Genomic DNA, 12,799 nt, shown 5'->3' with positions numbered 1-12,799 from the left:
GTGGTTGGGCTTGTCAGAAAAGTAATTATCCTGGAAACAAGTTACCAGCTAAAGTGCAGGACCCCTGCAGCAAGACATACGCAGCCTTTTTAAATTCAGCACATCAGATCTAGCTTAGCCCATAGGAATTCTCCCCTACCCGCACAAACAGTAACAAATTCGGCTTTGGAAAATAGTGCCTATAAAACTTGAGATGCACCAACACATCATCAGCACTTCAGTGAGGTTCCATGGCAAGAACAGCACTAAGGCCTGTTCCATATCACTCATTCTGCCCAAGAGAAGCACTGTCCCTACCCAAGCAAGCTACATCACCCTTCTGTGAAGTACAGGCAGCAGAACAGTCCCCTGAGCTGTACTTTGCTATTGAGAAAAGAATCCCAAACTTTTAGAAAAATACAATGCAAGAAAAAATTTGACATAAAAATATATACCTTTATATTAAAAACCACCCCTTTAACAAGAGTCCTTTGTAACTTAGTGAGAACAAAAGCTTCACTTAGACAGAACAGTAGTAAAAATTAGTTCTAAGTGCTTATTTCCTAACCCAGAGGACCCTTCTAAAATGTCAGTAATATTTCCCCCCCAGGATTTACACATTTGATGGTCATTATTTTTAGAGATAGTTACATTTGCAGCAATTAACTCTGTAAATTTTCCATGAAGAAAATGTTTGTAGCGGAAGCTCCTCCACCAAGAGTCTACGGAAAAAAAACCAAACCCTCGAAATTCTTAGTTAAAGAACCGCTGAAACATGTAGTTTTCTTCAGATACCGAATAGCCAAACTTCTTATAGAAATCCACATTTTTTGGCAGACACTCAAGCGTGATTTTGTAACAGTTCAGTCTCTTACTTAGCAATGTGAGGGTGGATGTTAATCTGAAAGAGACAGAAAACCAACAGTTAAATGAAGCTGGCCTGGAACACTGGATTGATTAAAGTTATCAGACCTTCAATATTCAAGGTTTGCAGCACTCTGCATTTGCCTTCACTGCAAAGGACAGTCACTATCCCAAGAAACAAACAGAAGTACCAGCATCTTGCAGACAACTTTATGACTCTGTTTTAAGAACCTCAGCTGGTGATACCTTCTGGCTAAATTCTTGTCACATGCCTTCCTGGGGAGGATCTGCCCTGCAGCTTCAGCTGCAGAGCCAAGCTCCAGCTCGCCCTCCAAGGTCTGATGAGCCAGCTTAGCTGCTGGTGCCCATAAGGGACAGAAAGCGGCAGGGTGAGGGCTTGCTGCCTGCTGCTGAAGAATGGCAACAGTGGGAAAATACTTACAGTTTACCAAGCTGCTTTCCTCTGCACTCCCCGCTTACTACGACATCTTCTATCCTTCCTCTCTGTGAAAACACAGGCAAGCATTAGTTGAACAGAGCACTGTTGTGTTAGTTTACTTTCTGCTTATGCTTCACACTTGGATTTTCTGCTGTTTAGACACCACTCCTCCAGCAATCAACACACTTATAGTGCCCCTTCCAGCACCCAGCAGGAGCAGCAGCCCCACCACAGCCTTTCCCTGCCAAGAGATTTGTATCTCTAGCTCCCTATTTTCACACATCTAGCTGGGACTCCCTGTGCAGCAGCAAGATCCTCAGCCATCTGCTCCATCAGAATCATGTCTGACTAGTTCAAAAGCTCACTGGGAGGGAGAACGGGACAGCCATCCAACTGCTCTCTCCTTAAGAAAAGACAAAGCTTTCCCTTACTATTTATCTGAGCAGCTAAGAATGAGAGATACTTTTAAAATGCAGAAGATACTTCATAACACAGTGACACCATAAAAATGACACACACAGAGTCAGGGACAGGATCTTTTCCCTCTCTTTAAAGCTGCAGCAAGAGAAGATACCTTTGCACAGGAGTGAGTGAATTTATGTTCTATAACCAGCGTTGCTGTAGCAACAATCTGTCCAAGATTTGTGTCTTCTACGACAGTAACGTAGTAATCTCCAGATCTCTTCATGTGCTCAAAGGTTTCTGTGGGAGCAGACAGACAGCACAACAGGCACTATTAATCTCAGATTAAACTGCCATGAAGTCTGACACTTGCAACAGGTTTTGAACACTCATCACTGCAGGGTTCAGGATCATGAGGATGATGCGCTCAACACCCCAGAGCCCAAAAGCCACAGAGTCAGATTAGCCCAGAGACAGAACCAAGAAAATTAAATAACTTTTCCTTAGCTGCCAAGAGATCCCTCCTTCCCCAGCATCTCTGCTGTCTCTTAGGGGCACTATGACAAAGGTGGCAGCACCTCCTCTAGGTTATTTTACATTTTGTTTGAACCAGTTAAGTGAGCTCAGGATGCTGTTGAGCTACAATCAGAGGCAAAGCCTCTGCCTCGCTACTAGTACTTCAGTAATTCAGCCAAGACAAGCCACCACCCAGCAGTCCCTCCTTAAGCTCAGCCTCAAAAGCAGGTATACAATTTAGGCATGCCCCAGTGAAGAAGCTATCCTTCAGGATAGCGGCAACTGGATTCCACACCGAGTGCCTTGGGGGAGCTGAGTTAACAAATCTGCCATCGAGCAGTTGGAAGCCTTTCACCCAAGCAGATCTGCTGTCAGCATCACCATCCTTTGGCTCACAGCAACCTCTATGGAAATGCCAAGAAATAATGATATACTCACTGATAAACTGCTCTGGGCTTGCAACTCCAGTTTCAGTCAGCTGACCCAGAACCTTAAAAAAGCCTGTTATAAAAGAAAGATGAGGAACAACCCTCAGTGAGAAACAGAGACACACAATAAGCTCCAAACAGCACTGAACAACCCGACATGGCTGTTTGGAGAGTTAACATCCCCTTGGTATCATCCAGCACAGTTGTATGTAAAAGCCTGTGCTCCACATATTACAGAACTAGACTGTAATCTTAAAATCAAATTTCTGCCTTGTGCAACACTGAAAAACTGCACCCTGAGTGCAGAAGATGCATACATTGAAGCAAGATATATATATGAGCCTGAAAATCTGTGATATTAAGTTGTTTCTTCAGAACAACCTTTTTGTCCAAGTTACGGAACTGAAGAAGTCTTCACACAACAAGAATAATGCTGGTTTCCATTACTTTTCTATTAAAGGGAACAGTACAACCAACTATACTCTCTCTCTAAAGCTGTGGTGAATAGGAAGTTGTGGATTATTTGGAAAATTTTGCTTGAATTTTGATGGTAAACAGTAAAACCAACTTTGAGGGTCACCCAACACAGCACCAATCCATGGTGCCAAATGCTCAAATTCCTTACTGATAAAAATAACCCCTATCAGATAAAATGAGCAATCCTAACATAGTGCAGGATCACACAGAAATATACGGTATCTAGTTCAGCACTCAGCTTTCCTTTGTGGTGATCATTAAACAGGATTCTACCTCGATTTAAATCAGCTGTGCAAAGTGGTCTCAAAACCAAGCCATCTCCTGGATCTAAAGGAGAAATAGCAGGAGAAAATGTCGTCATGTTCTCGCTCCAGTCGAGTTCATGCAGAATGTTTGGGTCAAACATCGGGGTGTCATCAAGCATCATGGTTGCAACAGGCATCATGGCTGCAGCAGGTGGTCTGGAACAGAATGCACATGGGTAAAGGGCAGTTTGGTTAGCTCTTGCTTTGATCTCTAAATAAGTCATTTCCCCCGGTTATATCATGCCACAGTATGTTCATCCGGAATGTAAAGAGAGGTGAACAAACTGCTGTTCATTTTACTTGCAACTGAAGCTCCTCAGCTTCCACTGGACTAGGTTAATGGGTTAAAGAGCACACACACTGATACCACACGTATTATCTAAAGTTGACACGTGGCACTTGTGTGTGCATCCGGGAAGTTTTTTCTCTTGGAAAAAAGCCCCAACAAATAGATAAGACATTGCCTGGGATATTTAACCTCTGCGGCCCTCTGAAAAGGAAAGCATCTCATCCTCTCAATAACCCTAACATACTTGCTACTGATATAGAGGGGATCTTTGGTATTAGTGTTCCATTTAAAACTGGCAGTAGCAATAGTACACTTTTTCGAACCTGTTCCATCACACAAATGTTTATAGTGTCTCAGCCAAGAGGCACTACAACACATGTATGAAAATACAGATAATACAACAGCCTGCACACGCTCACAGTCCATACTGTGCTCTTTGTGTAAGTCAGTTTGCTCTGTCCAATGCCACCTCAGGTGTAAAGTGCAGCACCTCAGTGTCCACTAACAAGTAAAATACACAGTGCCAAGGTGACAGTGAGACAACTGGTAATGACTAAAGAGAGTCTGGGGATTGTGCATTATCCAGAATTAAGGATAAAAGGAAGAAAAGGGATATCTTTTCCTAACTGCCAAGTATAGAAAAATAATTCTTACTTTGACACCTGCAGCACCTGGTATGAGCAGTGTATCATGAGAACCTCTCCTGAGACCAAGTTCTTTATGCATCTTCATATTAACTTAGCTGCACCATAAAGTTGTGGTAATGCACATCATTGGACAGGCCAAATAAACACAAGAAATAAAAAAATGTATTTGGGATTAATACCTTTCAAAATAAGATGTCTTTCAGCCCTGTTAAGCTGCCAAAGAAAGTACATCAGAGGTCAGCTATGAAGCCTATCAGCCTAACTGCAGCATGCAAACCTCAAAGTGGAAGGTGGCTCTGGAAACTCAACCGAAAAAGCTTCTTTAAAACAAAACAATCAACCACAAAAATCTTTTTTCTATGCCACCTGCTGATACATGCTGGCATTTAAAACCCCCTTCTCACAGCAATACAAATCCTCATTCCACACGATTTTTCAAAAACAAAACAGTGGGGGAAATGAAGTGCAAAGAGAAACATTTCTCTAGATGGGAGAGCAAGAAGCAAGAATCCAGGTCTTTGAGTCCCAGTCCTGAGCTTCAGTGATCAGATCACATCAATGTGTGCAGAAGACTACAAGCCCATCACTAGTGTATTCATTATGTCACTGCTTAGAAAAAGTGAAGTCCACCTGGTTCCAGCAACACGTTTGGTATCTCTGTTCCTAGATCTCAATTATTCTAACCTTGCTGTTACCCTGTCCCATTACAAAGCCTTCCTAGAATTAATGACAATGCTCTGTACTGTACAGACTAGAATCTAATTAATTTCAGCTCAAGATTACGGAATACCAAGCACACACAGCAGGATAAAAGCACATGAAAGAAATAAATTTCTTTATGCTCTTCAAGTAGTTAGTGACAAACTAACAATTATTTTTCAAACTACATCCAGCACAGCTGGAGCAGGATGACGCTTGAAGCTTCATGCACCTTCTGGAGTCAGGGATATGACTTGCCCAACAGAAATGCATTGACTAATTAAAGAAAAGGGTTCAAGGTGCAGTAAGGAAGAAGAGCTTCGGTCTGTTTCGATGGGTTGCCAGTTTCTCCTCCAGGAAACCGGGTGCCGGCCCTGGTGCGTACCTGAAACCCCCTCGGGGCATCCTGCACTTCCCACAGTGTCGGGCCGTGCAAGGGCACACGGAACCTCCGGCCCCTCTCAGCAGTCCTTCCTACCTCTGCTCCGTTCCTCGAAGCCGGCGCGGAAGGAGCCCGGGATCCCCACCAGAGAAGCTGCGCGCCGGAGGGAGACGCAGCCCTGAGCACCTGGTGCGGGGCCGGCCGGAACTCTGCGGCTCCTCAGCTGCGGGCACGGGAGAGACCCCAGCCCTGCCCCGAGGGGCAAGAGTTAGCTCCGCACGGGCCCCTCGCCTAAAGCAGCGCCTTCCGGGAAAGGGGAGAGGGAGAGAGACTCCTCGGGGGGTGCCCACAGCTCTCTTCAGCTGAAGCAGCCCCTTGGAGCGGTCCCCTTCACCTCATACACTGCTCCTCGGAGAGGGGGTGTCCGCGCAGGCCCACCACTTACATACAGCCCCTCGGAGCGACAGGGCGCACAGCCGCTCTTCTCCAGCCTCTCTGGGAGGTCCCCGAAGGGCCGCCCCTCACACAGCCCCCTGAGGGGGGTACCGAGGAGCCGGCGCCCTCCCCACAGCCCCCTCAGGCAGCGCACACCCCCCTGCACTCACCCAAACACGAGGCCCCGGCGTCAAACACCGGCTGCGCCGCAGGCGCCGCACGGACGTGGCAGCGGGGCGGAGCCGGGCACGCACGCACGCCAGCGCTCAGCCAATCACAACCCGCCGGCCCCGCCCCGGCCCCGCGCGTCCGGAACTTGGGGCCACCCCACGCCGGCCTTGCAACCGCCGGGAACAGCCCCGCCCCCGCGCGCTGATTGGGCGGTGTGGCCACGCCCCCTCCATGTGGGAGATCCCGCCCACACCGGGCGGGCTTCAGGCGTGGAGATGGCGGCGGTGTTGCGTGCGGTGTTGCGTGCGGTGCTGCTCCATGGTGCAGCTCCGCTTGCGCTGAGAGGGTTTTGGTGTCGGAAAGAACATCCCTGTACCCCTGAACAGGCATCTCCCAGGGGCCGGGGGCGTGGGCGGTGGCCATAGCGCAGGGAGTGATTTGGATGCGGTGTGGGGAGCCCTGCTGTTCGCAGCGCCGTGCAGGGTGGCTCTCGTGGGTCATTCCTTTCTCTCATCTGCACCAGCTTTCTCGTTACAGTTCTTTTTTCAGCCTACGACTGTGACGATTGTGGTATTTGTGTTGACAGACTGCAGGACTTTATTGTGGGGGAAAGGATAAAATTGAGGCCCAGCTCCATGAGGTCACTGAGGGTGATACAAGGCTTCCCAGAAGCAGCCGATCACTGGTAGTTCCCGCAGTGTAATGGCTGGCTGTTCCCCACACGTTTCCCTGCGTTGCCACCAGGGTTTGGCCTCCGGAGGCCTCCGAGAGGTGTTTGAGATGGCCAGAGCTCAGGACAGGCTTATGGGTACCTGTGGAGGGGTGGCTCAGGTGACAGGATTATACAAAGGTTCCTCTTTCTCCTGAGGAATTGCAGGTGGCAGCAGCTTTAGTAAAGAAAGAATCCCTCCCTTTGATACTTTCCATCCCTGGGAGATTGTTTTTGGAGGCTCCATTGCTCCCCTTGGACTTGCTGTCCTGGGAGGGAATAAGCTTTGTTCAGCCCCCAAGGCTGGCAGGGGACCTGACTGAGGGGGTGTCTTACTTTTCAGTTAACAACAACAACAAAAATCCCAACTTGGAGATCACCTTGAGAAACTCTTTCATAAATAGCTGAGGTCAAGGCTCACACGTAGCATGAAGCTGGAGGCCTGCTGCACAAGATAATTATACAGTGTGCTTCTGAGACATGATTTTCATTTTCCATGTTTCTTCCCCCCGTTACTTTACCCTCAGATGAATCACTCTCGTTACCCTGGAAACAATCAACATCATTACTTAGTTTTCAGTTCTGCAGGCCTAGAGTGACCAGATGACACACACCAACCTCCCTGGGCTCAGGCACACCCAAAGGCTGGGGGCAGTGCTCGCCCCAGCTTTGTCCAGCCGAGTCAGGGTTGGGGGCTGCCTGGATGAATCACTGCGACTATTAACCTTTTATTGCAAGAGAGAGGCACAAACTGGGTGTGAGCTTTCCCCTCCCTTTTCTCGTTTCTTTTGTTTTGAGGGATGAATAGAACTGGGAAGGTCCCATCCATGATGAAAAATGTACACCATGTCTTGCTTCCGTGCATGAAAAGAAACGGGGAAGCCGTACTTCAGCTGGTTAAACAGGGAAACTGGGGATGCGGACACATTTCCACTGTGTGAAAAATGACAGACAGTAATTTAGCTTAATTCTCTCCATGATGTCTTTTCCTTGATGGTAAGTTTTTACAGATGTGAGGTAGATTTTACATTTACCTAAGTATCTATGGAAGGTCAAGGCTTTTTAAAAGCAAAATCATGCCATAACAAGGCCATGACCACATGGGGTCAGCCCAGCTCTCCCAGTGAGACTTGGAGCAGAGGTCCTGGATCTGCAAAGGGAATATGATGGGGTTTGGACAAGCCTTATCCAGGTACATCCTCACAGTTTCCAGCAATTGGTTGTGTAGAGACATCCTGACCCAGAAAATACATCTGGCTCATGGTACTTAATAGCTGGACAGTGCTATCTTTGGTGCTCGTATCTCAGCTTCTGACGTTCAGAGCATGTCTGTGCTGCAGTATAACATTGCAGGGAAAATCCTTTGGTTTGGTTAAACCTCTTGCCCTTCCATTTATTTTTTTTTTTAGCCCTGGAAATTAATCCTGTCCTATTTACCACCACAGCTACCGACTTCAGCTTGGCTTGAGGACAGCAACATTTCTGCATGTGGATTTTGTAGCGGCATAAGTCTAAGCTGGATCAGGGAAACAATTGGATGGAAAAACTTTCTGAAGCAAAGGTGAATTGGCCAGGGGTGGGAACGGAGCCTCTTCAACTGCATTTGTGAATGGAGAGCAAAGAAACCTGCCCCACTGGAGGGGTTTAAACTGAACAGTGCCTCTGTCAGTGCCACTGAAACCCTCGTCCATTTCAGGAGCCCAGAGATGTTATAGGGAAGGACTGCTGTTGCAAGGGGATTCACCTCTCACAAAGATTTGATCTTTACCCCCCTCTTAGGGCCCATCCAAAACCCTCTGGCAAAACCTGAGCCAACCACTGAGGCAGGACCGGACAGGGGCAGCTGGTTTTCAGCCACCCCCTCCCTATGAGCTACGTTTTAAGTTTTTTCTCTAATTCTAACCACATTGGAAGGAGATGGCAGTGCTCTTAAGGGCTTTTTAAAGAGAGGTGGCTAGTGGGGAAGGACTGGATTAGGGTACCCAGGAAGGGGAAACTGGATTCGCAAAGGCTCCTGAGGCTTTCCACTCATGAAAAACAGGCATTGCTTCCTACTTGAAAGCTTGGTGAGAGGAACGTGGCCACTGATGAGCTCTCACATCTCCTTGACACACCCCCGAGTCCCATCCGGTGGCTTTTTAAAGGTCAAGCAATTAGGGCCAGTGAGGATTCACAGCAGCCAACAGATAAATCTCTCTGGTACTTCCAAGGCCAGGATTTAGTTAGTGAAGAGCAAGGGGAAAGTTGAAATAACACATTTCCACTTGTGTCACAGATGTGTTCATCTCCTCTTTGCTGGTTCCACTGCAGTGTATTTTGTTGCAGCGGAAAAACACCCCAGCAAAGTGATATCCTCTGACCGCTCCAAATTTACCAACACTGGAACAAGGCAATCATAAGTCAGGGAAATTGCAAATTTGTGACCACAGGCCAGTCAGAAAGATGGGAAGGGAGCCATGCACTTGCTTGATATAAATGTCTGGGTCTGAAACACACCCTGCTTTATGAGGAGAGAAAAAGCGCTCTCCTTTCCTTTGGCTGTATGACACAAGGCAGGAAGCATGAATAAATCCTTGACACAATAAAATTGTTTACATTCTGTTTTGGAAACAGATGCCTGGGTTTTGGTATACCTAGGGACCAGTCTCTTTAATTCTTTTTAACCTCTAGTTGGGCAGGCTGTATCCAGCCACCAATAAATCCCAAGCATTGGAAATCTCTGCAGAAGAGCTTCATAAACTAGCTCTGGGCACCCAGATTTTGCGGAGGACCCAGCTCCTGCTTAATCCCCATCTGTCTGCCAGAGGAAAGAAGAATGCTGCTGTGTCTCCCAAAATATTGCTGTGGATGGATAATGAGGAACTGAATATGTAGTCAAACTCTAAATAAAGACCTGACAGTCTTTAGAAATGCTCTGCCGCCGTTCAGAAGGACACCTGAGACCTGGGAAATTTATTTGGGGTTTGTCATAGCATTAGTGCAGTTATGAAAAAAGTGCATCTGGACCATGCGTATCTCACTGGAAATAGTTATACCATCTTTAGACAAGAAGCTGAAGATTATTTAACTGCAGGGGAAGGGGAAGCGTTAGGAACCACAGAGGTGTCGCAGCCCCCTTCCTGAGCTGTTGCTTTCAGAGGGAAGCAGAGGCTGCCCCTGGCAGAGGCAGCCCCAGCACACTATCCATGGAGGCTGGAAGAAGCATGAGTTCAGTGTCTTCAGGTTTTCTTGTCTCTTCTGTCCATGGCCCAGAAACATTTTTTTTAGGTGGAGAAAGTCCCCACCTGAGACCAACAGAAACATTAATACTCAAATCTTGCAACTTAAGAGTCCAGACTGGGGCTTAAAAAACATACGAAAGGGACTCCAGCAGGAAACTTGCTTATTGCTGTCATGCTCCTTTGGATGTGGCTATTTCATAAGAAGTAAAATAGTATCAGGTCACCCCAAAAAATTGGAGTTGGGATCAGATCAAGAACAGATCTGATGTTATGGGGAACACAGCCCAAATAGTACTTTTGATCCCGAAGTGTCCTGAACCTGTGCACAGTGGGTAGAAGTGCATTGCAGGTAAGAAGAGATTTACAGTCCCTGCAGGTAAAATGACATTTCTCATCAGCTACAGAGAGAGTGCTCTGAATGACAGATCTCCCCAGCCTTCCCATACAAAATGGGGAACAGTACACTGTGGATTCGATAAACTATCATCTCTAGATGGATTAGGGAGTACATAACAGCTTTTAACTTTTCTCCTTCCACCAAATACAAGCCGGTGGTGCTGAGGTTGCATTTGTCTAGCAACTGTCCCTGCAAACATGCTGTCTCACCCTATGTCCCATCACTGGGCTGGTTAAAGAGGACCTTCCTGTATTTCCCAAAGGTTACAACCTCTCTATGAGCTTGATTACATGCAGGACTGATGCTTCCTCAAAGGAAATACAGCCCTGATCTCTTGTCCTCCCCTTCCATGGATGCTGGGATATACATTTGATGGACAAAACTGGCCTCTGTGCTGCCCTGTGGCAGCTAAGGTTTGGGCATGGGCAAGTGTCCATCCTGAACAGTCAGGTCACCTGAAACCTGAAGACAGAGTGGTCTCCCTGTCAGGATGGGTGGCAGGAAGGGCTTTGGAGAGAAGCTTTAGGCAGGAGGGAGCTCTCACAATTCAGTTGTATGTGAATCCCAGCTCTGTGGCCATCCCAGCTGAAGGCTCAGCAGGACCATGGCAGAAGAGCCATGTCCCTCGGCAGCCAGCTGCTGGTGGAGCTAAACTTGGGGCCGGGGAAGAAGCACACCCCGAATCCAAGCTGCTGAGAAGGCAGAGTATAATATTGCCATGTGAGCTGCTTGGCAAGCTTCATCCCTGTTTATCTATCACAGTGGAAATGCTTTATGTTCTGCCCAGGCTGCACTGTGTGTGTAGTGATAAGAGGCAGTTGTTAAACAGAAGCTGAAGCCGATGTTCCCTTGGTCTCTGATTTCCAAGGTTACAGAAACAAGAAAGTAAAATGGTGGCTGATTCCTATGCCCAGACCTGGCAAACTGTGGGCTGGTGTCCCACTGGAAGGGCAAAGGCGCTGAAGCGAGCAGGGCCTGAAAGATGCTGAGCAGGCATTTGGCTTTTCTTCCTTTCTTCCTTCCTTCTTTCCCTCCTTCCTTCCTTCCTGGGGATGAGCATAGGGTCTGGATGAGACAGGAGGCACTTTCCAGCTCTTATTATTGTTAATCTAACTGCAGGTAGATCTATTGTTGAGAAAAAGAAAAGAAAGAAAGCCAGAGCATGTGGTTGTAGAGAACAAACTCAGGTTTGGGGGATTTAGCACTGGGAGGGAGACTATGACAAGATACATGTTTGTTCTGAGTTCCCTACCGGTTTTAAACCATATGGTCCATCCACAGAGATGTCCATGCTGTAGGAAGTGCCAGGGAGGAGTGAAACTTCAGGTGAGTGAAGGACTCGGAGAGTTACTCTGTGAGATGGCCATGAATCTTGTGTGTGAGACCAGTGACTGGCAATTGGGGTGGGAGGGGACAGCTAGGCGTTTGATCCAAGCCGGTTGCAGGCTCACCCATGTTGCCCGGCCATCCCTTTTCCCTCTAGGTGGAGTTGTTACACATCACATTGCAGCTCTCCCATGTCTGGACCTGCTCCTGCAGCTGGGCAGACCATGTCCCGGCCAGTCTGCCTGCATCCCTCTTGCCCAGGCGCTTTGTGGGAACTTAATGACCTGAATTTAATGAAGCACAGCATATCTTGGAGGGCTTACGCCTGTATGTTCCATGTGTGGGATGGGAAAGATGAGCTGTGCTTTGGTTGTGCAAGGGCAGGGAAAGGATGAGGGTTGCTCTAAATGAAACAAGAGAGATGATACATAATGCTGGGAGGTACCATGGTCTTCATGGAGCATCTTCTCTTCATTCTGCTTTACGAGCTTCTCCTTTCTCTTACCTTGTGGTGCAGTTGGAGGGGAGGAAAAGGAGGCAGGAAATCCTGCAGGGCTATTTTTGAACTCTGGATTAATTAATGGCGTCATTAAGGGGCGGGAATTAACTTGGTCGCGGAGGGCTTAAAGGACAATTTGGGAAGCGTTGGTTCCAGACTTTGCTCATTCCCAGACCATGGGGACATCTGAGATAGCACAAGGTTTGGCTGTGTGTGCCAAGGGTGCAGTTGGGGCCTGGTTCTGTCCTGCGCACTGTGCTGTTCCTAGGCACTAATTAACCTTTGGGGCAGTGTAGCTCTTTATCTGTGCCACGTGTAGAGCTTCAGGGCTGGGAGGGTTGGTCTGCTCATCTTCCAGGTAGCTGAAAGTGTTCTTTTATTTCCTTGTTTTGCAATTCTGCATTAAAGAGAAATGTTAGAAGTGCTCACCTAGTGCTCACTGCCCTAGCAGTGATGTTCCCTGCTCTCAGCAGCTCTTCCAGGATCCAGCACTGCAGTGCTGTTGAAGATTTAACAGTCACTTCCTCCCACCCCGTCACTTCCCTGATGGTCCAGGCATGTTCCCAGCAGCTCCTCCTGTTTATAGGAAAGGGGAAAAACATTCAGGAGATAAA

General features: G+C 47.6%; 1 protein-coding gene across 1 annotated transcript; it reads right to left on the bottom strand.

The window, feature by feature from the left end:
• Nucleotides 1-414: 414 nt before the first annotated feature.
• GNPNAT1 (glucosamine-phosphate N-acetyltransferase 1) lies at nucleotides 415-6,097 on the bottom strand. The gene is made up of 6 exons (XM_034062475.1): nucleotides 6,033-6,097; nucleotides 3,379-3,566; nucleotides 2,639-2,701; nucleotides 1,857-1,984; nucleotides 1,286-1,347; nucleotides 415-880 (listed from the first exon to the last, which is right to left on the bottom strand). Exons 2-6 carry the CDS (start codon nucleotides 3,548-3,550, stop codon nucleotides 733-735), a joined length of 573 nt encoding a protein of 190 aa, XP_033918366.1. The 5' UTR covers nucleotides 3,551-3,566; nucleotides 6,033-6,097; the 3' UTR covers nucleotides 415-732.
• Nucleotides 6,098-12,799: the final 6,702 nt, after the last annotated feature.

The sequence above is a fragment of the Melopsittacus undulatus genome, chromosome 4 (assembly GCF_012275295.1).
Source record: "Melopsittacus undulatus isolate bMelUnd1 chromosome 4, bMelUnd1.mat.Z, whole genome shotgun sequence".
Taxonomy (NCBI): Eukaryota; Metazoa; Chordata; class Aves; order Psittaciformes; family Psittaculidae; genus Melopsittacus; species Melopsittacus undulatus.
Note: the sequence above shows the minus strand (reverse complement) of the source record. Positions and strands in the feature narration are given on the sequence as shown.

Coding starts and splice junctions, on each gene's coding strand:
- GNPNAT1 (XM_034062475.1), bottom strand. CDS start 3,550: ATGATGCCTGTTGCAACCATGATGCTTGATGACACCCCGATGTTTGAC. Junction 1,348..1,856: donor TCACTCACTCCTGTGCAAAG/GTATCTTCTCTT, acceptor GTGTTTTCACAG/AGAGGAAGGATAGAAGATGT. Junction 881..1,285: donor GGAAAGCAGCTTGGTAAACT/GTAAGTATTTTC, acceptor TGTCTCTTTCAG/ATTAACATCCACCCTCACAT.